Raw genomic sequence first — 23631 nt, 5'->3', positions numbered from 1 at the left:
AGGCTTCTCTGAAAGGCTTTGGCCCTCCCTTTCTTTTCTCCTGGGTATGGCGCCCAAGTCCAGAGCAGCCATTTTGTGAGTTGGTTTGAGGGCCTGGGCACAGGTTAAGGACAGGGCGCAGTGAGAAAAGGAGCATGACCCTTTAGGATGAATGCCATGGGTGCTGAGCATGATCCATGAGGAGGTGTACTGTGCTCCAAAAGACTACTTGAGTTTCCTAGTTTACACGAGAAAAAATTCAGGGTACACTGTGGAAATATTGTTAATTGTGGAAGGAACATATTGTATCAGGTCAAATTTATACATATGAACCTGCCCAGTAAAGAGACTGTATTTATTTTGCAGCCCAGGAGTTAATAACAGCTCTGTGTTCAGTTGGTTGACCCAGGATGAGTGAGTGGGAATTGCCCAACTCACTGCCTTACTGTGGTTATTTTTCCAGTTCCAGAATGCATAAATGGATCAGACATATTTAGCAGCTGGCAGAATTTCTACATTGGTTCTCTAACCTGTTGAGTAAAGGCTCTTATAGTGGGAAATGCCAAATAAAAGCCAGTAGAGATGCCTCTATCAGGGAAAATGGTAAATCTAAAGCAATATCACATTACTGAAGGGATTTCTGAGATTAGTCTCACCATCTGGGACTTGAAAGATGGAGGGTTGTTGGTTCCAAACACATTTCCACTCAACTCACCTATTCCACCTGTGCAGAGATGGATCCCGGAGACTGACCATAGATTATTGTGAGCCTAATCAGGTGGTGACTCTAACTGCAGCTGCTGTGCCAGATGTGGTTTCCTTTTTAAAGCAGATTAACATATATCCTAGTATCTGGTATACCCTTACTGCCCTGGCAGATGCCCTTTTCTCCATAACTGTACACAAGGTCCACCTGGAACAGTTTGTTTTCAGCTGGCAAGGCCATCAATACACCTTTGTTGTCCTGCCTCAAGGATATGTCAACTCCCCAACATGTCATACTTTAATTCACAGGAATCTTGGTCTCCTTTCTCTCTTACAAGATAATACACTTCTCTATTATATTGATGCCATTGTGTTGATTGGACCTCGTGAGCAAGAAGTAGCAAACTACAGAACTGTTGGTAGGAAATCTGTGTGTCAGAGGGTGGGGAATAAATTCAACTAAAATTCATGGGACTTATATTTCTAAGAATCCAGTGGTGTGGGGTTTATCTAAATATTTTTTCTAAGTGAAAGATAGTTTGTTACATCTGGTCCCTCAGAGTACTAAGGAAGGCACAATACCTAATGGGCCCCTTTGGATTTTGGAAACAATTCATTCCTTATTTGGGTGTGTTAGACCAATGTGTTTACCTAGTGATCTGAAAAGCTACTGGTTTTGAGTGAGGTTCCTGACAAGAGAATGCTCAGCCATAGGTCCAGGTTGCTGTGAAGCTGTTGTTACTTGGGTAACATGACCCACAGACTCAGTGTCGTTGGCAGATAGGGCAGCTATTTGGAGGTAGGCCCATTAGGTAAGCCACATCACCTGCTTTTAGAGTTTTGGAGAAGAGCCCTGCCATCATTTGTAGACAGCTATTAGCCTGATAGAGAGTTTTACTAGAAACTGAATACTTAACCATGTGCCATCAAGCTGCCCTGTAATTGGGCCTGTGCATCAGAACTGGGTGATATGTGACCCACAAAACCACAAAGTTAGGTATGCACAGCTACAATGCATCATCAAATGTAAGTGGCATAAGTGTGACTAGGCCTGAGCATGTCTTAAAGGCACAAGTTATATGGAGAAGTGGCCAAGAGTCCATGAATCCCATTCCTGCTACATACACTGCCTTTTCTCTCCCAGCTTGTGTCTATGGCCTGGTTCACAGGTGGTTCTGCATGATATAAAGGCACAGCACTGCAGCCCCTTTCTGGAACATCCTCGAAGGGCAGTGGGTAAGGGAATTTCTTCCATTTGGCAAATGGCAGTACACTTGTTTACATACTTTTCGTTGGAAGGATAAATGAGCAGACAATATATTTCATACTGACTTATGGGCTATAGCCAATGATTTGACTGGATGGCCAGGGACTTAGAGAATGGTTTGAAGTTGGTGACATAGAAATATGGAGAAGTATGTGGATAGATATGAAGTAATGAGAAATACAAAGATTGGTCTTTGTTAAAAATCAGTGATACACAGTTCTTGAACCTTTGTAACTTCCTGAGTGATAGGGATTCTAGGAGAATCATTTATTCTAATATTTGGTCTTTGGCACTACCTGCTAATACAGAGCTATTAAATCATTTGGAATGTTTTAGGTTATATCAGACTCTTTTGTCCTTAATGGTGTGACTATTGGTGGGGTCCTGCATAGCCTCAGGATGGTGCTGGTTGCAAAGGAAAACAAGTGTATAAGAAGAGGGTTGGAATTTTTAGTATCACCCTCTGATCTCCAGGGAGAGAAGGGGCGAAGGTTGAGCTAATCACCAATAGCCAATGATGTGGTCGATTATGACTATGTAATAGCACCTTCTGAGAATATTCTAATAGAAAATATGCACTGTAGCATCCTAGAAAAATAAATCCACATATAAAATTTCAGAAGTCTTAGAGATTGCATGAAGTTCATATTTATATGTCTATTGTACTTGTGGGGACCTTCAGGTTTGTTTCCTCATGTCAAAATGAAGAGATAGAATAAACAATTTATGAGGTTCGGTTAGGCTAATGAGTTGCAATCAAGGAACATCTAATAATATACCAAACATTGTTTATATAGGGAATAGAATGAGTTGGTTAATAGAAAAGTGAGAATTATTTTTAGTTATTACAAAAGGAAGATTAAGATTAGAAAGTTAAAAGGACATAGCTTCTGTTATACTTTAAGAACTAAAATCAAGAAAGTATGTATATATTATATAGCAAAATCCTGACAGACAACACGAAGAGAGGAGTCATTAGTCAGCTTTTTTATTGCTGTGACCAAAATACCCAATAAGCACAACTTAGAGGAAGAAAAGTTTACTGGGGCTCATGGTTTCAGTGCATGGTCGGCTGGCTCAGAGGCAGCTGGGAGCATGGCAGAGAAAAGCCAGTCTCAGTTATGGAGGTCGGAAGCAAAGAGTGGAAGGACAGAACCGGGAACATGCAAGGTCTGTCCCCAAGGCCACGCCCCCAGTGACGCACCTTTTTGAGCCACGCACACTTCTGAACTTGCTGCTTTGCTTAATACTTGTGCTTTGGGGGACATAAATCCAATCCATACCACTAAGAAACCATTAATATTACATGGAGTTGTGATTTGGAACTACTAATAAAACATTTATTGAATGTTCAACGCACTAAATAAAAAAGTTTATATAATTATGTTAAATGATGTCTTATGGTAACTTAAAGTCATATATGAATAACTTTACATTAATAAATGAATATATTTCATATCTACAAGGAAAGAAGAAATAATTCAATACTTTTATTCTTTACTATACATATATATAAATAAATAGTTCAACTTTTAAAAGCAATATCTTATTGCATGTGGCAATGTTTTCACTATTCTAAATTACTAGAATGGGTTAATTTCTTATTTATCTTTCAATTCTAGTAACGGAGTAAAAACTGACATGAAATTAAGTTGGGATGTGACATCACCGCCAGGGATGTCACAGCAATGACGCCATTTCCAAACATGGAACGCAGGGCCTCCAGGAAAGGGACAGCGGGAGCCTACTGAGTTTTGCACTCAGGCACTTCCTTTCCCGATGAGGCATGCCAAAGACCTGGCTTAGGATCCACATTTTCTGCTCCTGCAGTCTGTTCCTCTGAGAAAAGAAAAGAGAAAAAATTACTCCTGTTTAAAAAATGCACAGAAATCAAGCACAATTTGGAGCAGAAAGGATGTTAGGACTACCAAGAATGAAAAGTGGCAGTGTGGTTGATTGTGTTTGATAACTAATAGCTGAGCAATGTATTCCTATTTTGTCATTAGCTGAACTGCTGAAAAAGCTACAGTATGCATAAAGAAATACTCGTTTTATTTGGAATTAATTTGGTATTCAAAATGAATCAAATATGAACCACATTTGACTTTCCTTTATCCTTTAGCGGTCTCCCATTATTTACAGTTTTGCTTTTCATGACTTCAGTTACCCATGGTCAATCACGATCCAGAAATACTAGATAGAAAACTCCAGAAATAAATACTTCAGAAGTTTTAAACTACAAGCCATTCTTTGGAGTGATAAGATCTCACACTGTCCACCGGTCCCACCCTGACGCAGATTATCTTTGCATGGCATATCCATGCTGTATGCATGTGCATCTTCCCGTTATGTACGTGTTATCTTTCCGTATCTAGCCACTCAGGAGCCATCTCTTTTATCAGTGGGACTGTCACAGTACTGCAGTGCTTGTGCTCAAGGAACCCTTATTTTACTTAGTAACGGCCCCAAAATGGCAGAGTGGTGATGCTGCAGTTTGGATATACCAAAGGAAAACCATAAAGTGTTTAAGCATAAAAGTGAGAGCCTATGTATGCATGTATAGGGAAACAATAGCTTATTTAGGGTTCTGTATTATCCAGGATTTCAGGCATTCATAGGAGGCTGTCCTGGAATACATCCCCCACAGATAAGGGGGGGGGGCAGATACTATCACATGTATTTTAGAGAATATTAAGTTATCTTCAAAATCTTTCCTTGAGTCTTTAAAAAATACTTTAACTGCATCTATTAGTTTATAAACAATATTAATTTAGGCTGGGCGTGGTGGCGCACGCTTGTAATCCCCACGCTTGGGAGGCAGAGACAGGAGGATCACGCAGGTTCAAAGCCAGTTGCGCGCTGGCTTAGGAGACCCTGTTTCCAAATAAAAATGTAAAAATAGGTCTGGGAGTGTAGCCTGGAGGTAGAAGGGCTTCCAGGAACCCCAGTACCACCAAAACAAAACAAAACAAATAATTTAAGAATTTTTAATAAAAAGTTAAAACTGATATTAAAAAATTTTAGACTTCTATTATTACTAATTCAAGCTAAGACCATCTCCTTTAATTCTGAATTGATTGATTTTTTATTTTTATATTCCACTAGCCTACTATTTTATCCTACCTAAAAACAGTATTTAGATACACATATTGTTAAAAAGACTCAAACATTATTTTTTGCAATCAGATGACTTTACCTATAGGAGATTGAAGTCACTGTGCTGTGGCCACACTACATTCTTCCTGAAGGTCATGGTCCCTCCCACCCTGGGGCTGTCACTGTCACTTCTGAAAAGTCTTCATCCCTCATTCTGTTATGTTAGCTCAATCTTTTACATTTCGGTTCCTTTCTTCCTTGAGAAATATTTCCTCAATATTCGTAAAGCAAGACCTATTATATGTCTCATAGCATTGCTCCAATTTTATTTTTTTCTTAACTATATATTGCTCCTTGACTTATGATGACACTGTGTCCTGATAAACCCATTTTTAAGTTAAAATATCCTAAATAAAAAAATGTATTCAAGATATCTTATCTATTGAATACCAATCGCTTAGCTTAGCCTACCTTAAATGTGTTCAGAACACTTACATTAGCCTATGGTTGGCTAAAACCATTTAACACAAAGCTTATTTTATACTGAAGTGTTGAATATCTTGTATAATCTATTTGAATACTATCTGAGATTGAAAATCAGAATACTTGTATGGGGATGTTTTCAGACCACTGTAAAGGAAAAAAAAACCCGAATCCGAAGTTGAACGAACCATATTAAGTGGGAAACCATGAGTACCTACCTGATCAATGCTCATACATCTGGACCATACCTGATTCTGTTTTTCAGTGTTACCAGCAGAGTTTTAATACTGACACACAGAAGGGGCTAAAGATTTTGCTATTGAATAGATGAGTTAGTAAATGGTATACCTCTATAATCTTGTTTGTGGAAGATGAATATAATGCCATGGAAGTACAAGTCCACTGAATTGATGAAAAAGACTTTTTAGTAAAGCTTTTGTTTATAGTGTAGTGTCTTTATGTCCTTAAAAAAGTTGTTTTTCTATCATGGTGGAAAATAGGGCTTAAGAGGCTGACTAAAGGCTTAATTTGGAGTAAAAAGTGATCATACTTCACTTCTATACTTTGGATAAAAAGTGACTTTCTTACACAGGGTTAGCAAACAAAGTCTGTGCGCTGCAACTTGCCTAACCACATCATCTCTTGTCCAAACTTGACCCCAGGGGACAAATAGTAAAGACAAGTTCCAACTGTCACCCCCAATTTCCAAGTAACCAAAATAGTCACCTACCTGGGCAAAGACCTAAACTTGAGTTGTCAAAATAGCGAACTGGATGAGGTGATGGTAAAGACTTTGATCGATTATCAAAGAACCAAGATTTTGGCGATTCCTTCAGCACAGGATCTTCTAAGTTCCGTTCCTTGCACAGAGATGCTGTCTTTTGTCTCTCTTTAGGATCGGGTCTAATCAGTTTAGGAGATTTAGGAGAATTCTCACAAGTTGCTTCTTTGTGAGCTTCTCTTTTAAGGGTCCGTTCCTTCCATGCTTTAATCTCACTGGAAAGATGTTCATTGTTGCTTAAATATAAGAGGAAGAGAAGGAACTGTTAGAATTGAGCACACCTTACAGCTTATCTTAAAATGTTATCACATAAAAAACAAAACAAAACCTGATAAAATATGTGTCATACAAAATTTACCATTTTATCACATTTATATTTTAATTTAAAGCTGGTTCCTGTTTGGACTGCTTCATAATTCAGAAAGTAAAATGAGTCTATATAAACTAAGTAACTGAAGCAAAACTTTGAGATCATGGAATTTTTTTTTTTTTTTTTTTTTGAGGTACTGGGGATTGAACCCAGGGTATTCTACCTCCAAGCTACATCTCCAGCCCTATTTTTTGTTCTTTATTTTGAAACAGGTTCTCACTAAATTGCAAAGGGCCTCACTAAGTAGCTGAGACTGACCACAATCCTCCTGTCCCAGCCTCCCAAATGCTGGGATTATGAGCGTGCGCCACCATTCCTGGCTTGAGATGAGATCAAGAAATTTTTTGAAAAAATTAAAATGCAATATTAGGTTTTTAAATGAATGATACAATCCAGGATGGCTTATCTGTTGATACTTTATTATCATAATTTGATAAATTAGTCTTCTGGATAAAGCTTTGGTGAATTTTATTAAAAAAATTAAACTCCTTTTATCCAGCCTAATTCTTAACCATTTTTTGGAACTATTCTTATATTTTAGTTTTTTGATTACCACATATCCCTCCAACATCTAGGTAAGGTTAGATTCCTTTTTCATAATGTCCTTTATAAAATTTTGCCTTTGTTTAATAGCACTGTTTTTAAGGGATTATTTATTTCCAATATTATTTAGTCCTAGTTTTCTTCTACTGTATCATTAGCAGAATGCTTGGCATATAAATTCTAATCTTCCATGGTAGTTAAGTGTCAAATAACTAAATTTGTTAGACTTGTTTATAACATAAAATTAAAGAGGCTATGATAATGGACTTAAGGGATTCCCCACTAAGTAGAGATCCTTTGACTTGTGGTATGTCTCAGGGCATCCGCAAGGGTCTTTGTTTACTTCTGGATTCTTGACTCAGTTGATGAACACAAATATCTCAAACAGTGCTAGCATATTTTTATTCTTTAAAAAGAGATCAATTACATAAACTTTAAAATTTACTTTCTTCATAATATGTGAAGGGTTGCCAATTACAGAAAATATGTGTACATAACCTTCAAATAACAGCCATAAATATTGTATCTGTATCACACAATTAGATCTTACCTTAACAGTTCATTCTTTTGCTTTATTAGCTGTTCATTTTGCTTCTTTAACTTAGAATTTTCCTTTTCTATCCTTAAGTATTCACTTTTCAAAATAAGAGCTTTTGTGCTTTGGACAATGCCGCTGCCGCCACCACAGGTTAAGGGTTTACTTGAAGGCTGAGACTCAGTGTATTCTGATATCACTGTGGTAGGCAAATATACACGTGGGTGGTAATTATATCCAAAGTTCAAAATAAAATAAATATTACTAAGTGCAATAAACTACTATAGAAAGGGAATAGCTGCTGATGGTAACCATTCAAATGATCCTTTGTTCACACATAAAGTTACTTGTATCGACACAAAGACTATCTGCCAGGAAGAGGGGGCAGGGTGGTTCTAGGAGAAAACACACAACCAATACTGAATACTGAATACTGTATACTTGCTGTCTATGTGTCACTCTGAACCTCATTTTAATGTATAATTACAATTCACCAAACAACAACAAAACAAAAAAAAATCAAAACCCTGAAATCTTACTGGGTGTGGTGGTACATGCTTGTAATTCCAGTACTTCGGAGGCGGAGACAGGAGGATCACAGGTTCCTGGCCTGACTCAGCTACTTAGTGAGGCCCTGTTAACAAATAAAGAATAAAAGATAGGGCTGGGGGTGTAGCTCAGAGGTAGAATTCCCCTTGGTTCAATCCCTAGACACATACACACACACCCTAAACACAAAAAACACAACAGAAAACCCAAAATCCTTCCATCATTTTCCTGGAAGTCATTCTTGACTTCCTCCTTTAACCTCACTTCTCCTGCTTATTTGATCAGTTCTATTTTTTTTTCTTTTCTTTTTTTTTTTTGCTATGATGGGGATTGAACTCAGGATCCCACTATGTCAGGTAAGCACTTTACCAGTGAGCTATATCCCCAGCCCTTTTTATTTTTGAGACAGGGTCTCACTAAGTTGCCCAGGCTGACCTCAAACTTGTGATCTTCCTGCCTCAGACTCCTGTGTAGCTGGGATTATAGGTATGTACCATGGTGCCTAGTTGATCATCAGTTCTAAATGTCTCTTGAGTAAGCCTCAAGTACTACTATACATACATACATATAGATATACATACATATACCTGTATGTATGTATGTATGTATGTATGTATGTATGTATATAGCAACCTCCCAAAGTTAGAGTGTTTTTTTTGTAGATTTATGCTGTATAACAGTGCTCATCTGAAGGGTATGTGTGGGAGTTTCTCCAGTCATTCAAGGCATTTTAAGAACTCAACATATACTTCTATGAAAGCATACATTAGTAAATATCCTATACTATGTGTATAAAAGCAAAGTAAAAGACCTGTATTCCATAAACTATAGGCAAAAATGCATAAAATTGTGAGGTTGAGTATATGTGGAGAAGAAATTCTTAGTACTTCTTCAGAATTCATGTACAATTCAGACTGGGCATCTCTAACTAAAAAATCTGACATATGAAATCCTCTAATATCCAATACTTTTTGAAAACTAATTTGAGACCACAAATAGGAAATTAAGATTGTCCACATAGGTGGCTGGAATGCTTTCTGATGGGTTAGGGTAAGTATACAAACCTTGTTTCATACACAAAATTATTAGAAGTATTATATAAAGCTATTTTTAGGCTGTATGTGTATGTGATACCTAAATCAACTTTGTGTTTAGATTTAGGTCCCACCCCAGGATATCTCATTAGGTATATGCAAGTATTTCAATACCTGAAATAAACCCCAATCTAAAACAATTCGTATTCCAGCATTTTAGATAAGGGATACTAAACCTGTATCTACCTTAAAGCCATCTCTACACCAAGAATAATTATTCTGACAAAAAATTCCCATTTCTAAGATATTTATTCCTTCATGTTTCCCAGACAGGAGCTAAAATCATCCTTCAAGAGACTCTCAGGAAGCTCAAACAATAGATACTAGGCAATATCTTTCACACACACACACACACACACACACACACACACACACACACACACACACACTCTCTCTCTCTCTCTCTCTCTCTCTCTAACAAGTGGGCAATAATAATAAATATAGGTATTATATTTTGCTTGGTACTTAGAATTTTCAATGTGCTCTCACACAACTTTTGGTTGATCTCAACAAGTATATATAATGTGAGAAGGTCAGGTGCTACAGCTGTGATTTCAGGGGGTCACTAAGTAGGCAGTGAGTCTAGAGATCTGCCCCTGAGTTTTAGCTCAGTGCTTGTTCAACAGAATAGAACTGTCTCAAGTACTAGTCAGTATTCTCTCTTTTCAAATGAAACATGAAAGAAAGATGAAAAAGGTACATTCTGAAGAATGTATATGCAAAAATTGGACCTTAGACCTGCATCTAAGATATAATTTACAGAGTTTTTAAAGGAAATAGCAACTTGATATTTTACAGTGTTAAGAGCAAGTATGCTAATATATACTTATTTTTATTGTGCACCAATATTATTAATTAGTTGTATATAGTTGAAATATATTAAGAAGCTGAGTACAGTGGCATGTGCCTGTAATCCCAGTACTTGGGAGGCTAAGACAGGAGGATCAGTGGTTTGAGGGCAGCCTTAGCAATTAGCAATTTAACAAGACCGGTTTTCAAAATTAAAAAATAAAAAGGACTGGAGATGTAGTTCAGAAATGCAGAAATGGACACCCCTGGGTTTGATCCCCAGTATAAAAAAAATAAAAAGCATTAAGTCATGTATTTGATTTTTATGAGGGATCTGGAGGGAAATCCACTGGGTGCTATGTACATATATGTTTCAATGTTACAATTATGGTTACAATACACCAATATAAGTACATGAAAAAGTATTAAGACATGTATTTCATTTTTATTGGGGAGGATAGTTCTACCTTGCTAAGTAGTAAAGGTAGCTTTAGTAATATGTAAAGATCTAGCCAGTCATGGTGGCACACACTTGTAATTCCAGTACTTGGAAGGCTGAGACAGGAGAATCATAGGTTCAAGGCGAGCCTCAGCAACTCACTGAGGCCCTCCTCAACTTAGTGAGACCCTGTTTAAAAAAAAAAAATAGGTTGGGGTGTAGCTCTGAGGTAGAATGCTCTTTGGTTCAATCCTCAGTACCACCATAAATACCTAACAAAAACAAAAACCCCAAGTACAACAACAACAAAAGTAAAAAAACTAGTCATGCAAAAATAAAGTTAATATATTCCAAGAACCTTCAATGAAAAAACTGTTGAGATTATAGTAACATAAAGAGATATCATAAGATGGTTATTGTCATGATAGCTTAATTTTAAAAATAAGTTAGTGGCTAACTTAGGTTTAGTCATGCATGTCATATATATAACAGCAGTGAAAGTCTCTAATTTGTTGAGAAGTAAAAATGGAAAGGATCTGAAAATATCTGTGCTTTCTACTTACTTGAGGTATCCTGAGTCTGTTGATTTCTTCTAAGATTTTCTCTCAATACTCTTATAACTTCTTTTTGACAGTCTATAGTGGCTTTTGTAGAATTAATTCTAAAATGAAAAATAATAAAAATATGTATAAGCCCAGAAATTACTTTTATATAAAATAAATAGAAGAGTTGTCAAGCATTTTCTAATATGATACATTATAATGACATTCTAACTCATAAGTAGTAGAAGACTGGCCCTCATGATACCTCTGGTATCATGGTCTTTATGGCTATAATGTCATCAAACTATAAGTATTTTGTTTAGCTACTAATTGGATACTAATGAATATTATATTTTGGGGAAGATAAATTAATCAATTGGTCTGTTATTATGGAATCAAAGAAACATTTTAAAGGTACAATAGAAAAGCAGTTCCTTTCCTACACTGTTAGGAAGGCAAACCCTGCATGGAGTTTTTTTGGTCTAAGGTGAAAGAGTCAAAGGTCAAATTCTGATCACTGTCCCCAGTAGGAGCTATTTTATGATTTGTTGGTTTAGGCATTAATCAGCAATGATAAGTTAAGTTACTTTCTGCCTTAAAAAAAACTATCAAAGTATCTGATTTTAGAAGTAAAGACTTTTTAAAAAAATAATTAAAAGCCTAGTAGTTAAAGTCTCATTAAAACCAGAAGAACTTATCAGTGCAAAGCTGGTCAGATAGCATGAAGGCTCACAGTGCTACTTTTGGGGCAGAAATGAAGACTATTAGATATTTATTCAATATTAGAAAGAATGAAAAGTGTTAAGAGGCAGAACACATTTTTTTTTTTTTTGGCAATACTGGAGATAGAACCCAGGAGCATTCTACCTCTGAGCTACACCCCCAGCCCTATTTTTTATTCTTTATTTTGAAACAGGGTCTCAATGAGTTGCAAAGGGCCTAAGTAGCTGAGTTTGTCTGTGAACTGTGATCCTCCTGTCTCAGCCTCTCAAATGCTGGCATTACAAGCGTGGACCACCATGCCTGGCAGCCAGAAAACATCTTAAGAAATCCCCTAATATAACCCTCTCCTTTTCTTGAATATGAATGCAAGGACCAGACAGATTAAACATGCATTAATGGGAAGACCATGATTCTAATTCAGTTTCCCTGACTCTGTTTAATGTTCTTTTCATAATCCTATGCCATAAAGAAACTGAGGCTGTCTACACGCTATCATGTATGGTAATGCATACAGATAAATCAGTAAAAAAAGGGTGTGCTTTTGGGTCCTGGGATTCACAAACTAAGAGAAAATACATTCTTTGCAGAAAAGACAAGAGGAAGAATAAATGAAATGAAGAAAACCAATGAAATCTCAAGTTAACTACTAAACACACATATATATATGCACATGCACATAAGAGATGTGCATAGGTTCCAAATGTTCACTTTTAAGCAATAAGAGGCCATTTTAACTTGTTTATAATGATTAAGAAAGAAGCATTCATAGGTATAGTGTGTTAATTGATTGGATTTGTGCTTAATTTTAAAGACTTAACATATATAGTAAATTTAAAAATTGTGGCTATTTATATTTTTAAAAAGGCAAGAACAATATTTTCACAAGCTACTTTTAAAAAAGTTAATACAAAGATATTAATGTAGTTTAGAAAGAACAGTAAAGCTATTAAAATCATGTTCAATTAAAGCACAAGCATACTCCTTCTCAAATTCTTTGGCGTTTTTCATCTTCTCTAGGTCTATTTTCACCAGCTTTGTTTTGAGATCTTCAATTTCTTCTTTGTAGGGCTTAGCTCCTAAAGCAACTCGGTCCTAATTTTTACAGAGAAAAGTAAAATAATCATTAGAATAGTTTCAATTTCTGTTGTTTTAAAAAGATTTAGCTACCTTTGCTCTAGTAGCAATGTTTAAAATAGCAATATAAAAAAAGAATAATTTTAACTGAAAGTAAATACACATTTGATGTGACGCATATTTGAAACTAATTTGTAGAGGTACAATTTTTACTTCTTAAAACAAGTACTTTTTTTCTAGAGAAAAAAGTGATAATATTTGCAAAATAAAACAGAATGAAAATAATGAAATGAATGAACAAAGGTAAGCCAGGAAAAAGAAATGAAAAGATGTTGAAGCAGCAATGTAAGTATCAAGTGAGACCTGAATTCAAATGACAAAGCACACAGGAACGTTCTGTACTGAAAGATGATACAAGCAGTGATTCAAATGTATCTGCTTTCTACTCAGAGAGTGAGAGAGAATGTGTGTGTGTGTGTGTGTGTGTATCTTTGAAAAAATTAGGTCTTTTTTTTTTGCGGTACTGGGGATGGAATTCAGGGGCACTGTACCTTCGAGCTACACTCCCAGGCCTACTGTTTATTTTTTATTTTGAAACAGGGTCTCACTGAGTTGCAAAGGGCCTAAGTAGCTGAGGCTGTCCGCGAACCCTGATCTTCCAGTTTTAGCCTCCCAAATGCTGGGATTACAAGTGTGCGCCACCAGGCCTGGCTAGGTCTTTATTTCTTATAGCAGTTTTAGGTAACAGAAATAATAAATGGAAAATATTGAGAGTTCCTCACATATACCCGGTCTCTACCTTTTCTCATTCTATATTAGTATGGTACATTTATTATAATTGACAAATAATAATACATTACTAAAGTTCAAAGCTTATATTAAGGTTTCTTAGATTCCTGATACTTCATTAATTCCTCCTCTCCCCCAAATCCCTAGGCAAATGCTAATCTATTACTCTTTCCTCAGCTTTGTCTTTCCCAAAATGTTACATATTTGGAATTATACAGTATGTAGCCTCTTCGGATTTACTTTTTTCACGTAGTAATATGCATTTAGGACTCTGCCATGTCTTTTCATGGCTTGATAGCTCTTTCCTTTTAACTGCTGAATAATAAATATCCCAGTGTACTGTAAGGATGTACCAAGTTTATCCATTATCTGCTGAAAGACCTTTTGGTTGTTTCTGAGTTTCAGTAATTGTGCATACAGTTGCTATAAACATGCATATATAGCTTCTTTTGGACATACATTTTCAATTTGAGCAAATACCAAGAAGCACAGCTGCTTAATCATATGGTATGTTTAGCTTATGAAGACACTGTTAAAACTGTCTTTCAAAGGTGGCTATGCCATTGTTCATTTCCAAAAGCAATGCCTGAGAGTTCCTGTGCTCTACATCCCTGCCAGAATGTGATGTTTGTCGTCGGTGTAAATGTGTGGTGGTATCTGTTTAATTTGCAATTTCCTAATGACATATGGTGTGGAGCATTTTTTTTTTTTGTGGTACTGGGGGTGGAACCCAGAGGCTTTCTACCTGCGGGCTATACTCCCAGACCTACTTTATATTTTGAAAACAGGGTCTCACTAAGTTGCTGAGAGCCTCACTAAGTAGCTGAGGCTGGCTTCGAACCTGTGCGATCCTCCTGTCTCAGCCTCCCAAGTGCGGGGATTACAAGCGTGCGCCACCACGCCCGGCAAGTGTGGCGCATTTTATCTGTCATCTATTTATCTTCTTTGATGTCTATTCAGATCTTCTGCCTGTTTTTTTTTTTTGGTGGTACTGGGGTTCCTGGAAGCCCTTCTACCTCCGGGCTACACTCCCAGACCTATTTTTACATTTTTATTTGGAAACAGGGTCTCCTAAGCCAGCGTGTGCGGCTGGCTTCGAACCTGCGCGATCCTCCTGTCTCTGCCTCCCAAGTGGGGGGGATTACAAGCGTGCGCCACCACGCCCGGCTCTTCTGCCTGTTTTAATATTGGATATTTGGTTTCCTTACTGTGGAGTTTTTTTGTTTTTTTGTTTTTTTTTGGTGGTACTGGGGTTCCTGGAAACCCTTCTACCTCTGGGCTACACTCCCAGACCTATTTGATATTTTTATTTGGAAACAGGGTCTCTTAAGCCAGCACGGCTGGCTTCGAACCTGCATGATCCTCCTGTCTCCGCCTCCCAAGCGCGTGGATTACAAGCGTGCGCCACCACGCCCGGCTTTTATTCTTTATTTTGAAACAAGATCTCAGTGAGTTGCATAGGGCCTAAGTAGCTGAAGCTGCCCGCAAACCAAGATCCTCCAGTCTCAGCCTCCCAAATGTTGGGATTACAAGCATGTGCCACCACACCTGGCATGATGACAATCTCTTTTTTTTATTTTTGTGGTACTGGGGATGGAACCCTTCTACCTCCAGGCTACACTCCCAGACCTATTTTATATTTTATCTGGAAACAGGGTCTCTTAAGCCAGCAAGGCTGGCTTCGAACCTGCGCGATCCTCCTGTTTCTGCCTCCCAAGCGCAGGGATTATAAGAGTGAGCCACCGCGCCGGCGATGATGACAATCTTTTTTTTTTTTTTTTGTGGTGGTACTGGGGTTCCTGGAAGCCCTTCTACCTCCGGGCTACACTCCCAGACCTATTTTTTACATTTTCATTTTGGAAACAGGGTCTCCTAAACCAGCGCGCGCGGCTGGCTTCGAACCTGCGTGATCCTCCTGTCTCTGCCTCCCAAGCGCGGGGATTACAAGCGTGCGCCACCACGCCCGGCGATGACAATCTTTTAACAGATAGATATCTTATAAAAATTTTTTCCTAGTCTGTGGGTTTTCTTTTTATTCTTTTGCCCATTCTTTTTATAAAATTTTATCTTAATAAAAATTTTTTCCTATCTGTGAGTTTTCTTCTGTTTGCAGAACAGAAGTTTGTATCTTATTTTTGACCGCAATACAACGAAAGAAAGTAGTCACACAAAACACTTTAAACAATTTTGTGTCAAAGAAATCAAAACTGGAAAAACTAATTTAGTAACAAAGAATGAGAACTCTTTATATTAAACATATCACATGTGGCCAAAGCTGGGCTAATAAAAATACTGAGAGCCTTAAAAAGTATTACTAATATCAGACTCAGAAAATTAAAGGCCACATGTTTTCTCTCATAAATGCAAGTTAGAGGGATAATAAGAAAAAAGGACCTCAGGAAAATGAGGAGAGACCAGCAGAGTGGTAGAAAGGGATCGGGGAGGGAGGAAGAGCAGACAAGGGAGGTATGGGGAAAGAGGTCACATCATGACATGTACATATAGGAACCTATCAGTCAGAATCTCACAACCACATACAACTACAATGTACCAATAAAAGATTAATAAGACGTTTACTAGTAAACTGAAAAGACTAGAATCATAAATTAACTTCTTAGTTAATATCAACTGCTTGACACTGAGATTTGTTAAGGAACTTTCCTTGTTCCACCAGGAAGAAAAATTGTTGCATCTTGCTATCTTTCTTCATGCATGTTAAGCAAAGCCAGAACCCATTATAGCATCTATTGCTCTCTACACGTACCTCTGTCAATCTATATGCCCTCTGTCTTGAAGCACTTTCTTCACTTACACGAAGATATTGGAACCACTCTCAGCTCCCCTACCTCACCGGCTCTCCATTCTGAGTATCTTACTCCACATTTTGTTATGCCTGTGGCCTGGGTGAAACATCCAGTCTCATGACCTCTTTGTACTGAGGATTCCTCCAACTGATACCCTATGCATAGACCCCTCCCAGACTCATGTATCTAACTGCCTTGTAGTATCTCAACTTGGGTGTCCAACTGGCATTTCAAATTCAGTGTAACCAAGACTGAATGCTACCTCTAATCCCCTGGCTTCAAACCTGCTCTCTGGCAGGCGTTCTTATGTCCATACTTCCAATTAATTGCTCAGGTCAAAATGGCTGGAGTCATCTTTTACTTCCTGTTACACTTTTTTTCCCCCCACAGCACATGCATAATCTGTTAGCAAATTTTGTTGGATAACTTTTCAAAATATATACAGAACCTAAAAACTCTACTCAAGAGTCTAAGCCGCCTGTGTACCACCTCCCTTACTATAACAGGCCCTGGGATGGCCTTCCTGCTTCTTTTCCTGCCGCCTATGGCAGCTCTAGCTTGCTGTTTACCAAGTTCATCCTTCCCCTTCTTCTACAGTAATATTTATGACTGGACTTAACTTCCTGGCCCTCACCTCCTTGAAGCTAGGAGTGGCTACGAGACTAAGATTACACTGGGAAATGTGAAGGAAAGAGATGAATGTCACATCAGGGCCAGAGTCTTTGTGAATAGAGATTTTAAGACGATTTTTAGCTTGCCTATTCTGTTTTCCCTATGAACCTGAGCATGGTCAGCTGAAAACTTAGCTTTAATCATGCAGGTAAGAACAGCACCCCTGGGTGTCCTGGGGGAGAATAAGGAGAAACGCTGACCTCTGAATAAAATGTGGGATGGTGCCCCCCACCAACCTGGAACTCCCAATGGCTTACCGTCTTACCCAGAATAGAAGCCAAAGTCCTGCCAATGGCCTGCAGACGGTTTCTGATCTGTTTCACGCTGCTTCTCACCTTATTTTTCTTCTTTCTCCTCACTCTGCTCTGGACATACCCACCAGCTTTCCTGTTTCTCAAACATGCCTGGAACACTGCTGTGAGGGGCCTTTGCATTTGCTATTTCTTTTGCCTTAAGACTTGTCACTCAGTTTGCCTCCTGTAGATTATCTTATTGGTGTGATTTCCCCTAACTATTCCCCTTTTTCTCAGACATCCTTTTCTCCCTACATGTCCACCTTCATGCAGAACCCATGTACTCTATATAATTTTAATTTTTAAAAATTAATTAATTGGTTTTCTCTCCCCCTGAATTAGAATGTGAATTCCTTGACAGCATGGACTTTTTCTTGTTTTCCCCCACTGTTGTCTAGAATAGTGACAGATACATAGCTGGTTGTCAGCAAATAGTATTGAATGAATAAAATTTGATTGTTTATTTGTAAAACTATAAAATTATTCCCCAATCTCTAAAACTTTAGAGTTGAATCTCTAACTGTACCAACAACTGTCTAAACACAAAATTTACAATTCTCTTGTGTCTCTGCTTATGTCTCATCATATGGACTGGAATTTTTAGAATAAAGTTAAATAACAAAAAGAGCAGGCATTGACTTGTTTCTAATATTAACAGAAGTTAAGCAATGCTGGAGCAATAAGAGAACACTTAAACACTATTAGGATCAGACTCTAGTTGGATGAATTATAAGAAGTGGTTGGAGTTAAGACAAAAGGGGCGTGGTGGTAGGTGTGGTGGCACACACTTGTAATCCTAGCATTTGGGAGGCTGAGACAGGAGGATCACAGTTTGCAGACAGCCTCAGCTACTATTATGTAGTGAGACCCTCTGAAACTCAGTGAGATCATGTCTCAAAATAAAGAATAAAAGCCGGGTGTGGTGATGCACGTTTGTAATCCCAGCGCTTGGGAGGCTGAGACAGGAGGATTGCACAGGTTTGAAGCCAGCCTCAGTTACTAAGTGAGGTTCTCAGCAACTTAGTGAGACCCTGTTTCCAAATAAAGTATAAATAGGTCTGGTAGTATAGCCCGGAGGTAGAAAAGCCCCTGGGTTCCACCTCCAGTACTACAAAAAACAAAATAAAGAATAAAAAATTGGGCTAGAGATACAGCTCAGAGGTAGAATGCCCTCGGGTTCCATTCTCAGTACTGAAAAAATAGAGGGAAGGGGGTGGTAAGAATGATGAATAAGGGTATGACTTCAATGACACTGAAGTTCAAAAATATTTAAGCTATCATACTTTCTAAAGAAAACAATTCAGTCAGCCTCTAGGACATTAGGTGTGTCTCAGTAACAAGGACAGTTAATGGAAAAAAAATGACTTTAAAAAAGTACTTAATTTAATAGTGTTATGTGTTTATGTAAGTTTTTTGAAAAAAAAATTTTAAGTGTAAAGAATATTTGTCGTTTAAAAGTTGTATTTCTAGCTTGATAATTTTTTTTTTTTTTTTTTTTTGGTGGTACCGGGGTTCCTGGAAGCCCTTCTACCTCTGGGCCACACTCCCAGACCTATTTTTTTATTTTTGGAAACAGGATCTCCTAAGCCAGCGCGGCAGGCTTCGAACCTGCGCGATCCTCCTGTCTCTGCCTCCCAAGCACGGGGATTACAAGCGTGTGCCACCACGCCCGGCTAGCTTGATAATATTTTGCATGAAAAATACTCTTAAATTTAATTTCTAAATTGTTTCTTTGTAAAATCTCGAGTGAGTAAGCTGGGTATGGTGGTACATGCTTGTAATCCCAGTACTTGGGAGGCTGTCAGAAGGATCGCAGGTTCGAGGCCAGCCTCAGTTACTTAATGAGGCCCTCTGCAACTTAGTGAGACCCTGTTTTAAAAGAATAATCCTGGGCATGGTGATGCACACTTGTAATCCCAGCATTTGGGAGGCTGAGACCGGAGGATCAGGGTTTGTGGACAGCCTCAGCTATTTAGTGAGGCCCTCTGCAACTCAGTGAGACCCTGTTTCAAAATAAAGAACAGAAAATAGGGCTGGGGGCCAGGCGTGGTGGCGCACGCTTGTAACCCCCGCGCTTGGGAGGCAGAGACAGGAGGATCGCGCTGGTTCAGAACCAGCCTCGCTGGCTTAAGAGACCCTGTTTCCAAATAAAAATATAAAATAGGTCTGGGAGTGTAGCCTGGAGGTAGAAGGGCTTCTAGGAACCCCAGTACCACCAAAAAAAAAAAAAAAAAAAAAAAAAAGCTGGAGTAGTGAATTTTTGACATGCATAGAGAATTTCAGACTTACATTGGTGAAAAGAACAGAGCACCAAATTTTGTCCAATTTAACAGGTTAAAAAAACAAAAACGTTTACTCCTAAGATGAGTTTAAGTTACCTGAAGTACTTGCACCATTTCTTTTGTTTTTTCAAGGCATTTATTTGATTCAGTAGCTTCAGCCCGAAGTTTTCTTATGATGTCATTGGTCATTTCAAGTTCTTTCTGCAACTGTTTAATTTCGCCCTCCTTATGCACAGCACTTTCTTTAGCTGTACGTAGGGAAGTTTCCAGTTCCTGAATTTTCTGTTAGAGAAAGCACATACTCATAAGGTCTACCTTAAAGATAGAATCATACAATATAAATTTGAGACAGATGATCATATTTAACTTCTGGTAATTTTTCATGGATTGCGTTAACAAAGGATAGAAGAATCAAATTTCACTTCACCTACAGACACGTTATTTCTTTCATTTAGAAGGTAATGGTTTTTGAATTGAAAAATGCCAAAATTTTATATTGTATAATCTGTCAGCAAATTCATAAAAAATTGAGATGAAAACAGCAATGGTTATGTTATTTGCTGGTTAGCACATTGATAAGCATATTAAATATGTACTCATATTTTAAATGAACACTATTCACTGCTTTTATAAGGTAATGGCTACAACATATCTTTCCCTTTATTTTTTGTAGTTGGTTTTAAATTTGAAAGATGCAAATTTCAATTCAATTTCAAATGTAAAAAATTCAAGGGTGTATAATGAAAACTATTTCTGTACCTCAGAGTCCCAGTTGGTCTTGAAGCAATGACTAAAAACTTTTTCAAATATACCCTCTCAGGAATTTTCTATGCATATTGAAGGATATGTGAATATAAAGTTTATAAAAATTACTTATACACATGTCATTTTTTACACTTGATGATATTTTTGGATCTTTCTGTTTATACAGATCTCTCACATTTCGTGTGTGTGTGTGTGTGTGTGTGTGTGTGTGTGTGTGTGTATGTGTTACTGGGGATTGAACCCAGGGGCATTCTACCTTCGAGCTATACCCTCAGCCCTATTTTTTATTCTTTATTTTGAACCAGAGTCTAAGTTATGGAGGACCTAAGTAGTTGAGGTTGGCTGTAAACCTGTAATCCCTGTCTTTGTCTCCTAAGTACTAGGATTACAAGTGTGCATCACCTCCTCTGGCTCATTTCTTTTTTTTATGGATACACAGTGTCTTATTTCATGGATATAAGTTATTTAACCAATCACTTACAAATGAACATTTAGTTATTTCTAGCTTTTTATAAGTATAAATTAACTTAGGATAAATTTAAATACCTGAATTTTCAATGCCTATAAAATTATTCACTCTTAATTTTCTTCTGTTAAGTGTTGGTTTCTTTTTGGCCCACTTACAATCTGTTTTTATTTAATGTATGAGTCTTATTTTTTCCAGATAACTAGCCTGTTGTTTCAAATAATGCATTAAGGAAACCATCTTTTCCTCACTGAACTATACACTAGTGATCTTTTAGTTTCCGTTGGCAATTAGTTATTAAACTACTGGCTGGTATTTTATTGCAAATATTTAGTAAAAATGATAAATTGTAATTTATTCTTGGATATTCCACCTACTCATTTTTTATGCCAAGAAAATATGGTGGCATGTGTATTAATGTTTATCACCCAAGTATGGGTAGTTAATAATGTAAATGTATTATTCAAATAATGTACTGATTCCTACTTACAAGTTAATCTGTATAACAATTGTTATATTTTTATCAGTTATTTTTTGTGACTATTAAAGACAATGATGATAATTAGAGAAAAGCTGAATTGCTACTTTTTCCAAGCTAATATTTGTTCTGCATATAGAGATTATAATTTAGAAGAAAGTAACATGATTTAGAAAATTTATGATGTATGATTATAGTACCTTACTTAAGTGATAATAACTTAAACTATATTATATGGCTCTAGTATTCCAATGAAGGTATGACTTACTTCTGTTTTTAAAAGATCTTGTATAATGTCTAGGTCTATAATTAGTTGAGTGGTAGCTACAGTAGAACTATATATAAAAATCTAGCCCATCTTACACACACAAAACAGTGCGTTCATGTTCCTTAATGAAAACAGTCACTACTATAATTTTGCTCTGAACTTCACTGAGGAAGCTAAAGACTGAAGCACATCGTGTATGACACTGCATACCTCTGTGGTTAGTTGTGCAACTCTTGATGTAATGTGAATATTCTTATTGTCTTCTGCAGTGGGATTAGCATGGGGATGAGATGTGAGGGAGCCTGTCAGAGCCTGGTAGTCTTTAAGTAGTTTTTTATTCTTCTCTCTCATTGATTTCAGGTCATGTTCCCATTCTTTGGATCGAGTAGCACATCTTTCTTCAAACTCTGTTGATTCATTTATTATGGCCTATTGAACAATAAAAACATCACAGTTCTAAAATGATCACTAAGGAAAACACTGAGGTTCATTATTTAGAACATCCTCTAAAAAGTGCTTTAAAAGAATATGAGCATTCTCTCTGTGATTTGTAAGTTTCTGAAACTTCAGATTGGATGCTGATTTTTGGAATAAAAAGAATTAGGGCTAGAGAAGACTCATATTGATCTGCATGATGATAATCTCATTTTATTAGATTTGTACTAATACATGGTGAGGAAATGAAGAATCCTGTAGATTAAAATCATCACATATGACGTCGGGTGTGGTGGCGCCTCCTTGTAATACCAGTGCTTGGGAGGCTGAGACAGGAGGATCACACAGGTTTGAAGCCAGCCTCAGCTACTTAGTGAGGCTCTCAGCAACTTAGTGAGACCCTGTTTCCAAATAAAGTATAAAATAAGTTTAGGCCAGAGGTAGAAAAGCCCCTGGGTTCCACCCCCCGTACCACCAAAAATGTAAAAAGAAAAACAAAACAAAAAATCCCTGCATTGTGAAAAACAATGTCAAGAGAAAGAGAAGAAGCTGAGTATAGTGGAGTACACCTATAATACTAGTACTTGAGAGGTGAGAATAGCCTTGCAAATTAGCCCGACTCTGTTGCAAAAAAAAAAAAAAAGGGCTGGGGTGTATCTCAGAGGTAGAATGCCCCTGGGTTCAGTCTCCAGTACTTCTACCAGTACTTCAACAAAGAGAAGACAAGCCACAGACTTAGAAAAAATATTTTCTAAAGTTATATTTTATAAGGGACTGTTATCTAAATTATGTCTTTAACTCAAAAATAAGAAATGAACCACGTGACTAGAAAAATGGGCCAAGAACTAGGCAGACATTTTGCCAAAGATGTACACATGGCCATTAGCATATGAAAAATGTTCCACATTCAAATATTAACAATTTAACAAGATACTATTATACACTTATCAGAATGGCCAAAATCCAAAGAAATTATGGCAGGAATGAGAGCAAGGGGAACTTTCATTCACTGCTGGTGGAAATACAAAACAGCACAGCCCCTTTAAGAGGCAATCTGGCAGATTTTTAGAAAAATAAACATACTTTTCTATATGATACAGACATTGCATTTTTTGGTACTTACTCAAATGAGTTGAAAATATCTGTTCACACCAAAAAGTTTCATGTATATGTTTACAACTGTATTCATAATTGCCCAAACTTAGAAGTAACCAGGATACTATTTAGTAGCTGACTAGATAAATAAAATGGTCCATCCAGACAATGGAATAGTATATGGAATTAAAAAGAATGAGTTATGAATCGATGGAAAGTCATCAAGAAACCTTAATTGCATATTATTGAGAGAAGTCAATCTCAAAAGCTGTATTTTATATGATTACAATATAAGGCAGGGGTTGGGGATGTCGC

The 23631-nt window shown here is 37.3% G+C and overlaps 1 protein-coding gene across 1 annotated transcript in view; it reads right to left on the bottom strand.

Moving 5' to 3' along the window:
* Window positions 1-3695: 3695 nt before the first annotated feature.
* Window positions 3696-23631, bottom strand: part of CENPE (centromere protein E) — a gene marked incomplete at both ends in the record, with an annotated part of 74093 nt that continues 54157 nt past the window's right edge. The window contains 7 exons of the mRNA XM_080698007.1: window positions 3696-3790; window positions 6261-6547; window positions 7775-7958; window positions 11194-11291; window positions 12875-12987; window positions 19906-20091; window positions 21997-22215. Coding sequence (XP_080554133.1) covers window positions 3696-3790; window positions 6261-6547; window positions 7775-7958; window positions 11194-11291; window positions 12875-12987; window positions 19906-20091; window positions 21997-22215 — 1182 coding nt within the window. The remainder of the gene's footprint in view (window positions 3791-6260; window positions 6548-7774; window positions 7959-11193; window positions 11292-12874; window positions 12988-19905; window positions 20092-21996; window positions 22216-23631) is intronic.

This window comes from Muscardinus avellanarius (assembly GCF_963383645.1).
Source record: "Muscardinus avellanarius genome assembly, chromosome: 6".
NCBI classification, from domain to species: Eukaryota; Metazoa; Chordata; class Mammalia; order Rodentia; family Gliridae; genus Muscardinus; species Muscardinus avellanarius.
This window is presented reverse-complemented; position numbering and strand designations above follow the sequence as displayed.